Here is a 20,979-nt window from a genome sequence, read left to right on the forward strand (position 1 = left end):
AGGTTGTCCCAAACCCTGGTCTTTTTGTCCTACATGTTACACAGATATCTTTGTTTTTATGTGTCACTACAGAGGTGCAAAAGTAAACTCAAACATCAGAGCTGTTGATGTAGTTTTGTTGTTTATTGACTAAAAAAGAAAAGTGAAATGTTAGGTTCAGCGCAGTGGGCAGTTTTCTTTGCAGCCTGTGCAGGCAGCACCACAGCAGTCACACAGTCATATGCAGTAGCTGAAGCAGTTTGTTACAGTACATTAATCGAGCTGATATCCACAGTGTCACTGACTCACGTATGTTATACATTCACACACGACTACACCACAGAATACACGCATGTCCCAAAGATTAGTTCAGTCACTTAGGTTTTAGGCAGAGAAGGCGCTGTTATTTTCTAACACAGGTCACTTTGAGGAAGAGAGTACAACAAAATGAGACAGACACAAACATGCTGAGGAGATCACAACTAAACTGACGGGGACAATACATCTGCATCACAGGGCTCCCCTGACCATTAATGATAACACAGAAATGGATATATTCAGCAAACACCATGAAACACTGACAGAGCACTCAGAGTCTGTTAATATGAAACAGTAATATGAATGTTAATCTGCGATGCATATGGAGTCAAGGCTTCCTTCCAACAACATCTAGTCACAGTGCTGCTTTGAGGCCATGGTGAACTTTAACCACTGAGTGTCCCTTTACTCTTCCATGGAAGACATGGGCTGGTTTGGAGCCATAATAGTGCTGAGGTTTATCGGCATACTTGCTGGGTTTAAGTAGCCATATAGATTCAGAAGTAGAAAGGGAGTGTGGTTAGATTTGTGGTTTAAAATCACTGTTGTGTGAAAACCCAAGTGCAGTATGGAAATTTGGTTAAAGATATAGTCCCTGATTTTGTTGTAGCACTCCAAAGTTTTCCACTCAGCGCCTGGTTGATGTTTGGACCGAGAATTTCCAAACATCAGTGGAGAGGAAACTGTGGAAAATAGGAGGGCGCTGCAACAAAATAAAGAAGTATATGTTTAATGGTTCACTCCATACAAGGTTTTTACCCAACAGTGAGAATATGCATTGCTGGTGCACAGAGGGAAAACACAAAGTACAAATTTTGAATAAACCCGCTTCAATACATGTTGCTGCATGATGAACTGGAAGTAGCAGAGGTTGTATGGGGATCAGTGATGTGAAGACATAATGCCACAGTACACAGTGAAAAAAGCTACAGGGTTTTTCATCAGTGGATGGACCACATGGTGAGCTACAGTGAGGTGGAGGAGGCAGATGAGGTTTAGCGAGGATCATCAGGAGCAGCAATCTTCTCCAAACTGGGCTCCATGCCCCAGATCTCTCTGGCATACTGGGAAATGGTGCGGTCACTGGAGAATTTACCGCACCCAGCGATGTTATGGATCACCATCTTGGTCCACTCTTTAGGGTTCTGTTAATAAAAAGATGAATAAGATGAAACTTAATTGATACCTGAGAAAATAATACCTAGTAGTGTGGTGTGGTATGGTATGGTATAGTATAGTATAGTACAATCCAACTCTAATGCCTTTTACTAGTGATGGCCAAATGAAGCCTCATGGACCATCTTCTTTATGTTCTGAGCCCACTAGATGGTGCTCTTGGAAGTTCAAGCAGCTCAGTGTGCTTTCAACCCTTTGCTGATCAGAGAGTGTCATATAGTGAGCTCAGAAAATAAAGAAAATGCTTCATGAGGCTTCATTTGACCATCACCAGATATCAGCTTTTACTGACGTCTTCCTGCTGACTTACGTACCTTGTAGAGTGCACTGACTTTCTCTTGACATTTGATGTAGGCTTCATAGTCTGCAAACACCTTGAACCTGCAGCACAGACACAGTAAAAACGGATATATCATATATGGATATAGGTTATATCATTTGACAGTGGCCAACAGAGATACACTGATGACACTGCATGACTGTAGACATACAGTCGGGCCGTGTGTCAGCACAGACAAAGTGTAATTCCTCAGTGTCAGCAGTGCGCTCTAACCTGTCGTGGTGCATCAGCATATTGACAAGGTCTTTGAAGAGGTCAGGCTGGCCAGGGCTGAAGAAACCTCCAGATATCTGGTCCATTGCCTGCTTCAGCTCAGGGATACGGTTGTAATATGACGGAGCGTCATAGCTGAGGACAGAAGACATTTATCAAGCATTAGAACAGGTATTATGTGACAGCATGGATGGATTTGACCTGTAAATCTAGTCAGGTGTGGCTAAAATAAATTCTTTATTCTAACTCTCCATCATGAGGCTCACCCCTTCTTGTCCAGAGCCTCCACATCAGGCACCCTCATGCCGAAGATGAAGAGGTTCTCCTCTCCGGCTTCCTCTGCCATTTCCACATTGGCTCCATCCATGGTGCCGATGGTGAGGGCTCCGTTTAGCATGAACTTCATGTTCCCTGTGCCAGAGGCCTCAGTGCCTGCTGTGGAGATCTGCTCCGACAGGTCAGACGCAGGGATGACTGCAGACAGGAGATATAGAATTCCAATGTTTCTCTCTATCCACGTTCTACAACATACACAGGTCCAGGGCCCTGTCTTCCTCACTCTGAGCCCTTAATATGCTGAGAACAATCCAAACCTTCCGAATGCTAAATATGATTATAAATGAACAGCATCATTTACCCTTTTCAGCCAGAGTGACTCGATAGTTCTCCAGGTAGATGACTTTGAGGCGATCGCCCACCACAGGGTCATTGTTGACAATGTCTCCAATAGATGTGATCAGCTTGATGATCATCTTGGCCGTGTGATAACCTGGAGCCGCCTGAAAGCACAAAGGACCATCATCATGAAAAACACTAAATAAAAACTCAAGTTCCCAAAGATGAACGGTTATCTGCGTGGAATGACTTCTTTATTGATGATTTGCTGAAAATGTACATTTTAAGTAGAATAAACTCTCATCAGGATGTAATTACAGCAGCTTCTGTCCAAACACATATGGCATGTTGGAGTTTAAATTTGAAAGTTAAAACCTGAATTCAAACACCTGCCCATAATAATCAGGTCATACGTGACCACATTTATGACAGGAATCAAAAAACAAATACATTTTACAATGAAATGTACACTGTAAAATTATTATTACTGGTGCAAAATTGGTACCTCAGCTAGCAATATGGAAAGAGGCAATTAAAGGAATATGCACTATAACTTCCTGCACCGGTTGGCTGTAAAACCAAAACAAAGAAGTAAAAGAGGCTAAAAAGCTCTGCAGAGCTGGGAGGAAGTGCAGAGTTGGTGATTACTGTGGGTTCTTCACTTTGAGTGACACTTCACATTACACGCAGTCATATGATCCATTAATAACGTGTGACACATTTGCTCATGTGGTTAAAGGTACTTTTGGTATTGTGGCTGATCACAGGAGCCTTCATGCGAGTTATTTGAGGACAGCAGTTCTGCAGTATACTTCAAGGTGGATGTGAAATTTCACTCATGTCATTATCAAAGTTGTTTCATGTTTTCTCCCCCAAGTTTGTCCTTGCCTATCATATCTGGAACGTTGATGTCTACATCAGGACAGGAATGTTATGATTAGGGTCAAACTGTTCTGGGTGGGAGAATACTTTGGTGGTAGTGATGGGGAATATTTGATGAATTGCTCTTTACGTATCCATTTACAACTCTGCATATGAAGACACAACATTTGCTGCACCTTATACATCATTCTGCTGAGCTTAGACCTGTTGTCCTCATTTGTGTATGCTTCTTTGTGCCATCTAGTGGTAGCAAAAGCACAATACACTTATCCATGTAAAAACAAGATGGCTGCCATTTCTGCAAAGTCAGTCTAAAGCTAATCCTGACACAAAAGTGGACAAGGTACAAAACCTGATTAGATTTTATGGTTGAAACTTGTTTATTTCTGATTAACAATATTTGTAGTTTGATATGATGTACAAAAGTTACCAGTTTTAGCAATAGTAACAAGATAAGACAAGTGCTTATTTGCAATTTTGCTTTTGCACATTCATTTTCAGGCATTCAAATGAACAGTTTTGAACACTTTTAGACTTGAACAGCTGCTCCTAACTCACAGTGTTACAAAACATTAAACAAACACTGTTTGCATTTGCAAAAACTCCTTATCCTCCTATCTGGCTCCTCCAATCCAATCTGAGCAACAGGGACCCAAGACTCTGCTTATGCCTGGCCAGCCTGATTGTTGGGGCGGCTGGAAACGACCCACTCACCAGCATGCCTCTCCCTAGTGTTGACTGTGCCGTTGTTAAGAATTCAATATGTTCTTTGAGGTTATTATGAGGCACTAGTTTTGCTATTTTGGGACTAGGCTACTTTATTAGATTTCAAAAAACTGACCATGCACTTTTATCAGCATTTCTTTTGTTGGAGACACTTGGTGCAGGGTTAATTCAGAACAGTTAGGTTTTATTTTCCAGTTTTGATTTTAAGATTAGCAACTCTTGTTTTAAAGAGTCCTCTTTTGGTTATATTTCTTTGAGTTGAACAGCACCCACAAGCCCTTTTCTGTAGTAGTTTGCATTACTTTTGTTTGTAACAATAATCCTTACTTCCTTTGTTAAAAAAATAACTTTATTTCACCAAAAACATCTGGTTTTGCATTGCTTCTCCTTCCCTTTACAAACTGGGTTATAACACTGTTCAAAGACAACCCTAATTTATTATTCTTATCAGGTCCTTCTCATCTCAAATAGCTAGGGAGAAATTAAAAATGCATACCAAACAAAAGCTGGGGTCTCAGCTGGGTATAACTATACTTAACATTTACAAAACTCACGTATGTCATGGACACACAGATAGGGGTGAGACAAGCATCTTTTACAATGTCAGTGTTCGAGTCGACGTAGAAAAGCAAATGTAACGTGACACCTTTAATGCCACTCACCTTTCCTCCAATCATGATGGTCCTGGGGGTCCATGACTTGTTGGGTTCCTTCTTGATTCCTGATTAAACACAAGCAAAAAAAAAAAGTCTGACTTAACTCTGAATCCAGATTTATTTGCCTAAGGCTGCCAGTAAAAGAAAAACAACACTCACGGTTGTACATAGTGATGATGTGCAGGCAGTTGAGCAGCTGCCTCTTGTACTCGTGGATCCTCTTCACCTGCACATCAAACATGGAGTTGGGGTTGATCTTCACCTTGTAGTGCTCTTCAAGGTGGGCAGCAAACTTCATCTTGTTCTCCTACAAAATTGAGGTCATACAGAGAAATGTGATGAGTAATGAACAGAAAAAGAAGAGAACAATCACTTCTCTTTAGGCATTTATAACTCTCACTTGCTTGACTTTGGCAACATCCCGAATGAAGGCGTCATCATCCACAAATTCCAGAAGCTTCTTCAGCTGGTCCAGGTCACGGATGTAGTCCTCACCAATCCTCTAAATAAAATGAACAGAGCTTTTAGTCCCAGCATGCATGCCTGAAATAACTCCTCTCATTTCTCAGTGTTCACTCTGTATGAACAAGACCCAACACACCTCCGCAATGACCTCAGCCAGGCCGGGGTTGCACATGACCAGCCAGCGCCTGGGTGTGATGCCGTTGGTCTTGTTCTGAAACTTTTCAGGGTCTACTTCATAGAAATCCTTGAACCTGAGGAGAACAGAAGCAACAAAAAAGTCTAATTAGCACAGTGAACCTCACAAACACCAAACCTCAGTTAACATTCTTCAACCTTTAGGCTCATAATAACTAAGCTGCATTTCTTTGTTGTTGAAAAGCTGAGTCATTACAAATACAGACATGGCCAGAGGCTCATTTACAATAATGTTATTTTAGCACACTCAAGTGAGATGTGAGAGAACTGGTTTCCCTACACAGTGTCTTTGATGATTTCAGAGTGGATGCGTGCCACGCCGTTGACAGCATGAGATCCCACGATGCACAGGTGAGCCATGTTGATTTTCTTGGTGTCTCCCTCCTCAATCAGGGACATTCTGCGCAGGCGGTCAACATCTCCAGGGAAAAGCTTGGTGATACGCTGGAGGGGTGAAGGAAAGAGAAATCTAAGTAGATGTCCAGAGCAGAGCTGTGGAGTGAAGACTTGACCTAAGGCCTTAGAGTAGTGAACATAGATGAAATTGGTGGAGCTTAATATGGGTAAGGTAGCAAACAAGATTATTTCTTAAACTATCTGAGCACTCAGTTAGTTTTTATAGATAAGAGTATCACCTTAACGGCTAAAATGCTCATAAATCTCTAATCAGCTGCCCTCGTACCTCCAGGTGCCTCCTGTTGATCTCATAGATGATCTCCAGGTGACGAGGCAGCAGGTTTTGGAAGAGATCGACAGGCCAGCGCTCCAGGGCTTCAGGCAGGACGGTGTGGTTGGTGTAGGCACAGGTACGAACCACGATGTCCCAGGCCTGGACACAGAGAGGACAGAAGTGACGTTATCACACATACTCACATGGATCTCAGACTACAAATAAAACTGTGACCATGAAATTACCTTTTTGACAAATACAGTCAAAGCAGTTTATGTAGAAAGTGACAGTGTTGTCTTGTGCAAAAGAAAAGATGATTCTATATCAGCAAGTATTTTGGCTTACATTCTGTCACAGTGCATGACTTGAGCTTTGACTGATGTGTCATTGTGCTGTAGTCGACGTGCTTATTTGTCATTGTTACTGCAGTGTTGAGGGATGTAAAGAGACAGAGATACCACACAAGTGACCACAGGACATCCTCAGTCAGTTTCAGTCAGTCTCTCCTCAAGTGAAAGAAGTTGTGTGAAGAGTGAAAGAAAGAGCTTGATAGAAAAGTTCATATTGTGTCTTTCAGACCTCTAAACACCTGGCCAACCACTGCAAAAATTAGTGCAACTGCTGGATTATTTGTTTCAGAAAGTTACAAACCTTGTTGAACGCAGCCCTCTCTATTCACTGTATGAAATGAGGTTTCTGCAGAAGTGGAGCAGGTGATGGCACCTGGCACTCTAGGTGCACAGTGCACTCTATACCTACGGATTGATGCGATTTGCTTTAAAAAAAATCTAATATAACTTGTTATTACAAATGTTCTTCTGTTGGCCTTATATTTAGTTCAGAGTATTGAAGACCATGTTAACTTGGCTTTGTTGGGGATCCTTGATTTGCCATTAGAACAACCCAGATTATTATGGCATAGATTCAGATGTAGCAGATTTGTCAGCTAAACATTCATCCTGTGAACTCTACTCCAGCATAGCAGTGACATAGTAACAGAAATAGTTAATTAGTAATGATGTTTATGCCAGATTCCCACCCGACATGTGTTATGTAACGTAACTTAAAAACAGTGACATCAGACTATGCTTTTGCCTCTTGGCAGGAGTGAAAATTAGTCATCCTCAGCATCTGCTGTGTCATGGTTTCAGAATGATGAAGGCAGTTGGAAAACAATGAAATACAAAATAGGATGTAGGCTCTACAGGATGATTTTTTTACTTGGCAAATATCATGTTTCCCAAAACGATGTACAAATTTTTACGCATTCTATTATCTGAAATGGTTTGAAAAATAGTGCATATAGCTGCCATAAACAGGAAAAAAAAATCTTTAGTCCCTTTTACACTGCATTTTTAAGGCAGGGATATCATGCAGTTATGCCGCCTCATCGTTAAGTATAATAATAGGTGTAATCATAGAACAGGGGGACAAAGCTTTTTCACCTTTAAGCCAGCAGCAGGAGTAGTAACATTCCCAAATGGACATCTGTATAAATGGGACAGTCAGCAGGACGGGACTATGGGCAGGACAGGTGTGACTTTTGACAATGAGTGATATGTGCAACCCACCACCGGAAGATTTAAAAAGCCGCTAGTAGCAGTAAGTGGCTAACTCAAAGGCTGAAATTGTCAGCAAATTGGCAAAACAATGAGGTCTGGGAGCTCCTCACCCTTCGAGCGTAGGACGGGATCAGCCGCCAAATAACAGGGATGGTAAATTATTGTTATTGCCATGTTATGCCATTTTTGTTAGGAAGTGTTGCCAACACATATGTTGCACGTCACAATTCTTTTGTTTTCAGGATGCTGGCATGCTGTCTAAAATCACACACTGGGGTTTGGTTCTGTGTAAAAATGCATAGGCAGTATAAAGAAGGGACTTAGTAGCAGCCCTATACCATTATCTCTCACAGGGCTGTTGTGTCAGACATGCTGAGGCCTGTGTGTTACTGCACAGCTGGAGTGCCATACCTTCCCCCAAGTGAGTTTCTCAATGTCCACCAGGATCCTCATCAGCTCTGGGATGGCCATAGCAGGATGGGTGTCATTCAGCTGGATGGCCACCTGCACACCACAGACAGACAGAGATAAAGTGAACAACAAGTGAACAAAATGAAATGTGTGTTTGAAAATGAACAATAAAGATAGCTACATAAATAGATAGATACGATAATGAACTGCTGTCATTATCTCTGAGATCACATGATGATGTAATGCATCTCTCACCTTGTCTGGCAGCGTAGAAAGGTCGTGTCGCACAAACTCGGTGGAGCCAAACTTGGAGGCTTTGAACCGACGGATGATGTCTTGAAGAGTTGCCGCTACCACAAAGTACTCCTGCTTCAGACGCAGCTCCTTCCCTTCAAAGAACTGCAGACCAAAGACAATATGGGAAACTCTTACAACTATCGTCTTATTCTTTCATAACACATGTCCTGCAAGCACTTGAAGACCAGGCTGAAGAGAGAAATTGAAGAGAGGAGTAAGGCCTGCACTGTTTTACTACACACAACAAGCTGAAGACACGTCTGACATATTTCCAACATAAAAAGTTGTTCAGGCTAATTTGTACTGAGGAAACTGAGGCCTCATTATAGACACTTCCTAAATCTGACATCCTATATTCTCTCAGTTTAGGATGACATGACACCTTTAGGAATAACATCTTATTTTATCTTGGGATAGTAATTTAGTCCTTACAGAACCGTCCTAAGTTTCAAAGGCATGTAAAACTGTGTCTGTATGGCAACAATAGTGAAGATGGGGAATAACATGAACACCAAATCATAATGACTGAAAGAATACTTAAATTGCATGATGAGGCTTTAAGAAAATAAACTAAACTATGTGACACAATCCTCCACCAACACGATAAGTGCCTCTGACTCCACAGAGCTAAAATTGTATGCCTGTCTTTTGTGTCCATGACAGCAAGCTAGCTAGCCACTGACAACTGAGAGCTGTTAATAATATAGTTTGTCCATCTTGAGGAGCCTACGGGTTCATTCTTAACATAGATACAGGCATGACTGGACAAGTGCAGACTGAAAAATGGAATTTACAATTATAGCAGGGCTTCTTAAAGGGGACCTGTGCCCATTTTCAAAATGCATACATGTCATTCCTGTGGTCTAAGACAGTCCAAATATTAGTAAAGTAAATATTAGTATTCATATAAGTAAACATGAACAACTTTCTCCCAGATCCAAAAACTAGAATAACTGCCTCGTGATTGTGTGCCTCTGCTCACCAGTCAAGTTTAACTTACAGTTTACATCCATGTCTATGTAAACATGGATGCTTTACACACACCCTCCACCCAGCAACACAGAAGATCGATACAATCAGCACAGTTTCAAGGTGGACACCCAGAATTAGTGTCACCATTTCAGTATCTAACCAAATGTAACCTCTTCTGTTTCTCAATTATGATGCTGAATAATGGCCAGAAAAGTGTTTATGCAGAACATTGTGATGACAAGGTGAAGTTGACCTTTAACCTTTTGGATATAAATCTCATTACTTCATTGTTTTGTCCTATTAGATTTTTTTGGTGAAATGTCATTAGCATGCATGAATGCTTGAGTTTTGTCGAAAAACATGTTTTGTAAAGTCACAGTGACCTAGACCTTTGACCTTTGACTACCCTCAAGGCGTTCTTGAGATATCACGTTCACGAGAATGTGTTGTACAGATGGACAACCTCAAAACAAATGCCTCCAGCCACGGCTATTGCCAGCATGGACACATAACTAGTGTGCTAAAAATGAAATTTGTGATGTTATAGGGTATAAAGTCTGGAGCTGCTCCACAGATGATGGATGGTGAAAGACGTTCTAGATGACACTGGCAGCTCAGGTATGCTCTGATTATATGGGGACATTTTCTGTTTCAGAACTAAGAACACTACAATAGAATAAAGCTGCATTCATACTGTTTGTATGACTTTAGTTTGTTTGTGAGCTTTTAAGTCGTAATGTGGGAAAAAATTAACGCTAAAATTGTTGTATTTTATTGCTTTGAGTGTTTAACGTCATTGTGAATATTCATGTTGTTATCAGTGCATGCTAAAACAGTTTGAAGCTTTATATCACAAAGGGATTTTGTCTCTGACTTGGTGCTGCACCAGTAGCTTACATTCCCTGACACCACTAAATATTGTTTTATCTGACTGTTAACAGGGTTAATGCTAATAAATACATTTTCTAACCGATCTAACTCTACATGGACATCAACTAACTGTTACAACCTAATGCCATGTTAAATTAAATGCGGGGAATAATTTATATATACAGACATGAATTAATTGAAAGTTTCTTAACATCAAACAAACATTCACTTTTGTTCAACCTGATCCTGCATGATATAACATCAACTTGTGTACAAAAAGTTGTTGCTCCAACTTGAGGGGGCATTCATGTGAATTTTTCTCATTTTTCAGATTATTCTACTATATGATTATACTTGACATTACAAGTTTGAGACTTACTTCTCTGATTTCTGACTTTAAGAGAGAGTAAATCATATTTACAAATACAGACTGAGCTTTCCTAGGCCATGGAAATAACAGTGAAATTCTTAATTTAGGTTGTGTTCCCCCTTAAGTTAAATTAAGATAGAGGGTCTGAGGTCCATTATCATCCGTTTATCCAGGGCCGGGTTGTGGGGGCAGCAGGCCAAGCAAAACACCACAGACATCCCTCTCCCCAGCAACACTTCCCAGCTCCTCCTGGGGGACCCTGAGCGTTCCCAGGCCAGATGAAATATGAAATCCCTCCAGTGTGTCCTGGGTTTACCCCGGAGCCTCCTACCAGTGGGACATGCCTGGAACACCTCTAACAGGAGGCGCCCAGGAAGAATCCTGATAAGATGCCCGAACCACCTCAACTGACCCCTTTCGACGCGAAGGAGCAGCGGCTCTACTCTGAGCTCCCTCCGGAATTGCTTCTGTAATTAATGCTCCTGACTAGTTTTAAATTAGAGGTTGACTTATGGAGCTTATAATGCATTATGAATACCTATATACATATCAACAATCAAGCTAGGAATTATGCAAATAGTGATCCTGCAAGATCCATAGTCTTTGCAAAATATTATTCTGTGATTGAAAGCTCTCTGACTTATGATACATTGTGTTTACATGTGACAGTGTGTCAGACTCAGTCTTTTTTAAGTACTCTAGTGTATGGTAGCCATTAATCACTTATGATGCAGCAGAATCTTTTAAATACATGAAAAGATATTACACTTTCCTTAACACTACCAATGCAAAATTTAATGAGGAAGCATGCAGTTTTTTATAGATGCATCAATATGTACTTCCCTTTACTTAACACATACAATGATTACTAATGATACTGCATGGACTATTATAACATACTATGAGTCCTTACTACAGTTGATTGTTGAGGTTAGTACAGGTATTCATAATGCATAATAAGCCCCATCGGTCAACCTGTAGTTTATAACTAGTCAGGAGCATCCACAAAACACTTGACACTTATAATTCATTATAATTCAAGTGTATAATGATTTATGACTGTTCATATAGTGAATCAGGAAGCACTGTGAGTTTGAGAGTGTAGTCAAAAAGCATTATGAATGCCCTCATAACACATTATGGGTGTGGTCTTCACAGCAAGTGTTACAGGATAATTTTATGTAAAGACGCCCCTGGTTGTTGTTGAGGTTTAACACAACCAATGAGGTTACTTCTGTCTCAAGAGGATCACAGTTGTGCCCAGTTGGACTTGTTATTTAATAACAATGTCATCTCATTCCTAAATCTCAGCATTTAAAATGTACAATAACAAATAGTTACAAAGATAAGACCCAGGATAGAAGTGGACTGACCCTCAGAGTAAAATGTTTGTTACATTACATTTTGTATATACGACGAGAGATGCACTCACATTGTCATTGGGGTAGAGAACCCTGGAGATGTTCTCAGCCAGGTTTCTGTCCAGCACAGCTTGAATGTAGCCGCCAACATTAACTGCGGGACATCATTTAGGTTTGTTTTTAGAATCTGTTGATTAATTTACAGCATGTCATTGATGATTATTCAACAGTACAGATGACAACACTCACAGTCTTTGAGGTTGAAGTCACAGGGGGCTTTGGCAGACCACAGTCTCATGGTGTTGACAATGTTGTTTCTGTAGCCAGGGACTGGGGTGTCATAGGGGAGAGCCAGAACCACCTGAATCACAATAAAACACAGCTTTTTAACACCAGTACAGTCTCCATTGTATAGTTTATCCACCAGAGCGCTGATTTTCACAATCTAATTTTTTAAACTCTCACTATCAACCCTAAAAAATACAGTATCTGTCGGCCTACAATTTAAACCCAGGAAACCTCTGATAATTATACCCGCCATCGTTCATCATCATCACATTCATTATTACTTGTTTTAACTCAGACAACATTATATTCATTATATAAGAGGTGAACAGCATTGACTGAACAATAAAAGGTCAGTTCTGTTTAAGTCTGTTTCCACTAACCTGCGTGTCGACCCACTGCACTCCTTCAGCTGTGTGTTCCACTCGTCCGTAGAAGTGGACTGGGCGCATGTACTCAGGGCGAGCCTTCTCCCAGGGATTACCGTAACGCAGCCAGTCGTCAGCTTCCTCCACCTGTATACACATTTATTTGTTAAAGTGCTGTGTCATGTCTGACCATTTAGGTAAGGTGAGGTATGTCATAAGTACTAAGCATTCATTTATTTGTTGTCATTACCTCACCATCAGGTGAACATACCTGCCAACCATCGACAATTTTCTGATTAAAGATGCCAAACTCGTAGCGGATACCGTATCCATAAGCAGCCAGACCCAGAGAGGCCATGGAGTCCAGGAAACAAGCTGAGAAAACAGGGGGAGGAAAGGGGGGGGGGGTTCTTGAGACATCCCTGTCCACAGCACTAAACATCACTGTCTATCAGCAGTCAATCAGGAGGAAGCAGGAACTCACCGGCCAGACGACCCAGCCCTCCGTTGCCTAGACCGGCATCTTCCTCAATGTCCTGCAGCTCCTCCATGTCCAGACCCAGCTGAAGAGCACATCGATAGAAGAAGTGGGCATGATGAACTGAATAAAGCAGACACTTCCAGGACCAGGCTTTAAATATGTGCATCATTCCTCCACATTACCTGAAGAACGCATTAGGCTGGTCTTTGTCTTTCCTTTAAGGATCCAGTAACCATGACTGCTACTCACGGCCATTAAAGGGACAATCCATATATCTAACTGATGAAAGCCTGTTTATTTATTTATTTATTTATTTATTTATTTATTTATTTCACTGATGACACCATCAAGGTTATTTATCTGAGTTTGGGCTTGGACACATTCATAACAGAGAGCCTGCTTTACAACCTGCAAACACAATTTCATAAAGTGCAACCCTAATCCACCAGAGTACCCTTTAATGGACTTGGCCACCAGACTTTGGCCCCATCCCGTTTCTTATTTCTATTTATTATTTTTTTCTTCATTTACCTATGAAATGGAACAACACTTCAAGACCCTGATACTTCATCTGAACGCATAGATGGCGTTACGTAAACAGATGCGACTATGGCATTTTTGCCATTTATTGAATGGAGACTGAAAAGCATGGACCCTTGCGATTTGTTCACAACTTAAGTTTCACACTACGATTGATCAAACAAGTCATCCTGGTAATGTGGTGCTATGCAGGCTAACATTAGCAACATGTGGTCCTACCCTGCCAGTTTGCACTGAAGTTAGAGGAACACTAACAATTGCAATAACGTCACAGCTGGACTTCAGTTAAATCTCAGGTGTCATATGCCATCAAATGAGGGGAAAGTGACAAGACAATATGTCAAAGTGTGGAACAGTCATGCACAAATCCTAGCTAGCTAGTTAGCGTCTGTTATAAAGAAAAGATTGATCTGATCTTCCAATAAGTGGATAACAAGCTCTACCCTCTGAGCCACAGCCACCCCGAACATTGAAACTTAGAATATAATATGATGGTTATAATACTTTGTAAATCCTTATTAACAAAAAAATACATTTATTGTTTTTTCTTGTTTCTTGTGCAGCCATCTTACTGATGATTTCCCATAAGATTCAGTTTGGAGTATGCCTCTGAAGAACCTCAGTCTGGAGGGACAGGTAGCCCTACCCCTCTATCGCAACAAGAATTGGACCCTAACCTTAAACGTTAACATGCAAAATGTAGAGGTAAGGGCTGAGTGATGGGGTGAGGGGTATAGTAACGGTCCCAATCCAGCCCCTACATGCTTGCCGTATCCTCTGCACCTTAGTTTACCCTGCTGCCTAAAGGCTGTCATATTAAGGACTGTCCAGAATCTGTTAGTGTAAAAAGGCGCATTTAACCCATCCCATTTAACCCATCGAACAGCTGGTCTCCACTAGTGCTCACTAGTCACTCCACTACCCTGACCTCGGAGCACATGCTGGATTATGGAGGACACTCCTATACTGTACATTCCATCTTGCTACTTCTTAAAACATGCTTTTTACATCTTGCACATAAACCTATAGGTCCTAACACTCACACTACAAATTAAAGGAAACATGACTTTGTCCCTAACTAAATACAGCTGTCTTATACTCTACCATTTACCATCTACCATCTGTTTTAGGTTGATTGTTTTTGGAATGGTCTGCATTTACAGTAGCAACATACACTGTTATAACCAAAAGTATGTAGACACCCCTGTGCACATGCTGCCTCGGGCCTGTTAGTTCCAGTTTAGAGAAATACTAATGCTACAATGACATTTAAGACCGCAGTGTTTGTCCAACTTTATGTCAACACTTTTTCTGGCTCTTGTTTCAACATGAAACATACATATACTGTCCCTTTGCACAAAGTCAGCGTCATAGAGAAAAGTTTTTTCCAGTTTAATGTGGAAGAACTTGATGGGCCTGCACAGAGCCCTGACTTCAACCCCAACCAACACCTATGGGATGAACTGAATGCTGACTGCGAGCCAGACCTTATTACCCAACGTCAGGGCTGGACCTCATTCATGCTCTTATGTCTGAATGGAAGCAATCATGTGCGACATTTGGGTGTCCCTATACTTTGCTCAGGTGTCCAATTTCTTTTGGCTATGCAAGTTTACAATCATTTAATAACCCTCCCTTATTGTGGAGTGGAGAGTGTTCCTGTAAGCTACTGAGAAGGGACTGGTGTGGGTAAACACCCTCACTCCTGTTTTTGTTTCCCCCATGATCCTTTGCCTCACCTGGTATGTGGCCTCATCACAGGCGTTTTCCAAAGCCAGGTTAACCATGGTGTTCTGCAAAGTCCGGCCCATGTAAAACTCCAGGGAGAGGTAGTACACACGCTACAAAAACAACAACAGAGAAAGACAACCTGTGAATGCTGAACTTCATTACATTTTCACCTAATAGAAAGCTGACAATACTTTAAATAATCTTTTAAATATCTATATTGTTATATTTCCATTTAAAAACAGTGCAAAAAGCTGACTAACTATCCACTGTTCTTCTACAATTTGACAGGATGTGAATTTCTCAACACACAGCACTAAAACCCATCACGAATTCTCAAGACGATACTAATAATAAAATGCATGCGCCCCATTTGGTGTCCCTTATGGCCTTGCAGCATTATCTCTGGGAGACAACAGCTGCTATCAGAGGCAACAACAGCAGGGCTATTACTGGCAGCTCCTCCAACACTACACAGAGAAGTGAATCCTACCCTAACATAAGATAATGTCTCCTCACAGCTCAGCGACAGTGTGAACTTTAGCACTGACATTCAAAATGAACGTACGGACTGATGATGGCCTGCAGAATTAGATCGAAATAATGCTTCAAAATATGTGGACATGTGAAACTGCGTTATGGTTGTCTTAGCTGACATTTCTTTGACATTGTGCCATGTGACATTTCTGATCCTGCTGCTGACTTATTGTAGGGGGGCGTATAAAGGAGGCCGAAGTGGAAAAGAAAGCATGTGCCAATGTGACAAAGGCATCCAGTGGCAGTATAAATAGGAGAGGAGGGTCTGTGCTACTTTTCCAAAGGTTACACTGAGTTCACGTGAATAGCAGCAAGCTCTGTGTATCTAACAGTAAGCATGAAGGTCTGCTGTGTAATTAAAGCTTTGGATCAACACAGTATGTACCCATTTAAGAAAACAAAGAGTCAAACAGTTTACATTCACTGATGAAGAGAGGAATACTTGTCCAAATTCCAAGTCAGCTGATACATCTCGCTGTGAAACTATGACTTCCACCAGTACTCGTGGAGATATAGAACAATACTGCGTTATTCCATTGTCACTATTCTGACCCAATCCCATGGAAAAACAATATGCTTTTCTGTCTCTTAATACTTCTTGACTCTCCTCTATCCTGTCTATGGCTCTCAGCTCCAAGCCTATTAATTCCTACTGAAGACGTACGTTTTCAAAAACAGTTTACAAACACAAAGTTTCAATATTCTCCTTCTAAACTCAGTAATTTCCTAAAACAGCTGATCACTGTTGTTTTGTGCAAACGTTACTCGAACTCAGTAGTGCATTTCTTGCGGACTGTTTTAAGTGGCGGATTCATTCATATTTGGTTCTTTAGAGCAGTGGTTCTCAGTCTTTTTCATGTCAAGGATGCCAAAATTGATACACATCAGGTCACAGACTCCAATTTGATAAGGTATTGCCACAGGGACATCCAGATTTTGGTTGTTAGATAGATTTCTACAGTTGTCCACTACAGTTGAGGAGGATAACCGAGGAGGAAGAGAGTCACTCTGGTGACTGTAACTCACAATGGGCTCACATCTATAGTGAATTAAACAGTGACAATAAACTATTCCCCATTTTTATGGGACCCTCTGGAACTCTCTCAAGGAATTACTGCTGCTGGTACTGCATTGTAGGGGTGTGCCATATCATCTCTGCAGTGGTTCCAAAAAGAGGATCAGCTTCAGTAGTGGGAAATAAACTGTGGCGTCCTTAATGTTTTATGAACAGCCCTGGACTTCTCAGACTCTTTTAGTGACTTTCTGCTCAGAGGGAACTCATTCAGTGGCTCCTCTGGCAGCAGCACAGCGTCTCTGCCTCTCCTCTCACCATGAACACACAGGAGTCCATGTCATCAAGTGATTTTGTCATAAACCTTTGGTAATGTAAACCTACCTGACACTTGCAGCTGGACAAAAACTACATATATGTGAATGTGCGATAGTTATCGCAGTATAAGTGTGCATAAGCAGTATGATGATTAAAAGGAGAAATGGTAGAGCATAAAGATCCAGGTGGAAAAAAACAGACTCAATCTTTTAGGATTTTGATAATAGAGAAGGAAATTGCCTGTTATATGTATGTATATATATGTATATATATATAATTTGGGAACTGTTTGAATGGGTAATTTATGGTAGATTTTATTTTGATGAACTATTAATATTGTATACAGAATCTGAATCTCTCTCTGAGTTATTGTTGTTTACAAACTAAAGAAATTAGAGATCATTTTTGTTTAGATTTAACTGAATATCTGCCTGACATGTAAAACTGTATCACTTATTTTGTTGCAATTCTATGTTCTTGCAGTTCATCAAGAACATAGTTTTTTTAAAAAGATTATTTTCTAGTCATTTTTGCCTTTAATTAATAGGACAGTTAAGCGTGAAAGGGGGAGAGAGAGGGAGCGACATGCAGCAAAGGACCGCAGGCTGGAATTGACCCAGCAAGGACGAAGTCTGTGTACATAGGGCGCCTGCTCTATCCACTAAGCCACCTTCATCAAGAATATCGTTATCGCATACTATTACCTTGACATATAGTGATTTTATTTTAGGGCTATATCACCCATCCCCACTGTATTGTCTTTTTTCTCACCCCAGATGTTGTCAGAAACATATTTTAGTGTACTGTTCAGTTGTTAATTAAGTTTGTGACCTGGCAGCCATGTTGTAAACAGTCGAGCAAAACAAAACACTGCCCAAAGGTCAGAGCAAACTTCCTCCTTGTACGGCTAAAACATAGACTAAAATGTTTCTGAAAACATTTGAGGCCAGAATTAGGCAATGCAGTGATGGTATGCTGATTCATATTTGATCAGCACTTTAGTCTGACAGTTTAACTGCAGTTCCTGAGTAGTGACTGACATGACTGACAGCTGTGTCAGAGACTCCTCAGCTCTGATTGGTTGTTTTTGTTCATGTTCAGGGGATTCTTGTTAATGCCATGAGGAGAACTACAAGGAGGCAAAGGAAGATATTTTTTTCACAGATTATCGGTCTCATGTACTACTGTGTGAATATAGTGACCATTTCAGCAAATATGACAAAAAGTTATTTTCATAACAGTTACCACCTGTAGCTTTAATTTTCTGTATCAGGTTGTTTCCACCTGCCATTGAAGCCCTATGACGTTTATGCTGTAGCAATATTCCAACTCAAGACTCAATGTCTTTTTATGGAAACATACCATTGTCAACTGGAATTTAATATAAAGTTCTATGGAGCTGAGCCAAACATAGTTGCACAGCAGGTTGGAGCAATGGACAAACCAGAGGTTTCAGCAGAATCAGGATTATCATTAGTCATCAAAAACAAGAAGTTCAAAGTAGGGTGAATTGTGAAGTTTGAGCCAGACACTCACACTCCATCACATCACTAACTGTCATCACTCAGGACAGCACTCTGCAGGGCCAAGTGCAGCCTTGCATAATTTATCACACAGGTGATAGCCCTTTCAGTTCTCAATTCAGCTTCCTGCTACAGCAGCACAAGGAAGTTGAGAGCTGTTTGTAGATGGGTTGAACCGAGGCAGGTTTTTTTTATTTAAATCAAGTATGAAAATTAGCTTCATCTGCCTTTTTAAGAGTGTGTGGCCATTTTGTGATGCGCAGTGTGTGCCAGTGGGGATGGATGGAGCGCGTTACGTAATACTGTACATTTTTAAACAACCAGTTGAGTCTGCTAATCCCCGTCAGTGCTGGATAATATCAGTATTTTGTCCACATTTGGAGCACCGAGGCCTTGTGTCGCCCTCGATGGCGCACAGATATCAGATCAAGGTTACTGAGGCAGATGCTGATGCACGAGCTGTACATTATGTAACAGGCGGCTTTGATATGGAGGAAATGTCAGCGTGATCAGGAATCTACACACACAACTCATACACACAAACTCTGTTAGAAAGCGCGATATGGGTGAAGGCAAAGCAGCAGGAACATTTCTATAAATGGGTATAATGAGCAAAGCAGCACAGAGCGTGCGCGCACATAAACATACACGCGCGCACGGCCATCAGTAGTGATACTGCAGCACAGAGCATCCCCTCCCACCTCTCCGCGGTCAGTCAGCTGTGTGTACGTGCAGGACTGCGGCATCAGCCCGCTACTTACTTTGGGGTCTTTCTCATAATAATGCTGCTGTGTCCGGATCCAGCGGCCCACCAGGTGGTCCCGGACGGTGTTGGCCAGGGCGAAGTAGTAGTCCCGTTTAGTAGCCACATTTCGGTCTTTCACCAGGGTGAAGTGGAGGTGCCTGTTGAAATTAGTTTTCAGGTCCGCGACATTTTCCACACCGGCTAGCCCTCGGACCGAAATCTGCTTCCTCTTGTCCTGGTCTGTCAGCGGCTTGGCCATATTTACCGGCACTTTATGTCTAACGTTACTTTTTAATGAATGTTTAGATTTCACCCGGCACACCGCCCTCTTCTTCCTGTTCTCCTCTGGTCACAGACAGCGGGTGGGATGTGACGGTCCAGCCTCTTATATATGTCACGTACTCGGTGTCGAGACACTCTGCAGAAAACAAGCGTTTCCGGTCCACCGTTTCAAAATAAAACTCGACTTTGGGTCAGCTAACGACCTCACACGATTTCCAAATGCGTCACACGACTCATTATAACATAATTCTCCTCATAATCAGCAGGCAGGTGAGTAACGTGTATTTATGCCCAAGCTGTTGCTATTTTCAGCAAAAAACTGAGCTACAGACTATATTATTTTCTCGATATCATTTGGTCAATTAATACGTGTGCGGAGAAAGTCGAGAAGTGTTGCGTTTATTTTTATGTCAAAATGGCTTCGTTTCCGGTCTGGATCTAGGTAACTTGCCGTAACTAAGCATTCTTCAGACCTGCACAAAATCCTACACAAACCATCCAGTAGTACCTCGCATTGTGCGTCATTAAGTTAAAGAATTTTACACAGGAATTGTACAGAACCATATTGAGAGGAAGTAGGTGGATATGTAATGTGTGTTTTAATTAGATGTTATAAGTACAAATAGAAGGATAGCAATTTGAAAAGGCCTAAAGTTAATTCTTGGCCTTGAAATCAGTTGCCACAATGGTCGTGACCAAAACAGTTCACGATAACGATACTATCGCGATATATAAAGAAAAAAACGGAAAATATTCAAGAGCTGCTATTTACACAATATTATTGTTTGTATGTATTATTAACATTGTATCAAGCAGTAGTGTGGTGGAGGGTATATGCAGGTATATATTTCATGGCGGTTTACAGTATACCCACCTAACAGCCAAAAAGCCATTGGAATATAAAGGAGAGTATACCCACTTCCTCCTTGTTAACCGACCCATCTAACAAGTAGTACCCCAACTTCATTAACTACCACTACACCACTGATATCACGGTTATCATCAGTATTAGTAAATCGCAATTCGCAACACCCCTATATGGAACAAAGTCTTGATACACACAGAAACATTATTCAAGGTCC

General features: G+C 41.2%; 1 protein-coding gene across 1 annotated transcript; it reads right to left on the reverse strand.

The window, feature by feature from the left end:
• Positions 1–102: 102 nt before the first annotated feature.
• Positions 103–19,991, reverse strand: pygmb (phosphorylase, glycogen, muscle b). Its single transcript, XM_033609945.2, has 20 exons — positions 19,632–19,991; positions 15,492–15,593; positions 13,216–13,294; positions 13,003–13,106; positions 12,747–12,878; positions 12,328–12,439; positions 12,150–12,232; positions 8,464–8,607; positions 8,209–8,301; positions 6,248–6,394; positions 5,846–6,009; positions 5,507–5,621; positions 5,306–5,407; positions 5,065–5,212; positions 4,912–4,970; positions 2,664–2,805; positions 2,293–2,500; positions 2,027–2,161; positions 1,788–1,854; positions 103–1,442 (listed from the first exon to the last, which is right to left on the reverse strand). Exons 1-20 carry the CDS (start codon positions 19,872–19,874, stop codon positions 1,293–1,295), a joined length of 2,529 nt encoding a protein of 842 aa, XP_033465836.1. The 5' UTR covers positions 19,875–19,991; the 3' UTR covers positions 103–1,292.
• Between the last annotated feature and the right edge of the window lie 988 nt (positions 19,992–20,979).

The sequence above is a fragment of the Epinephelus lanceolatus genome, chromosome 22 (genome assembly GCF_041903045.1).
Source record: "Epinephelus lanceolatus isolate andai-2023 chromosome 22, ASM4190304v1, whole genome shotgun sequence".
Classification (NCBI taxonomy): domain Eukaryota; kingdom Metazoa; phylum Chordata; class Actinopteri; order Perciformes; family Serranidae; genus Epinephelus; species Epinephelus lanceolatus.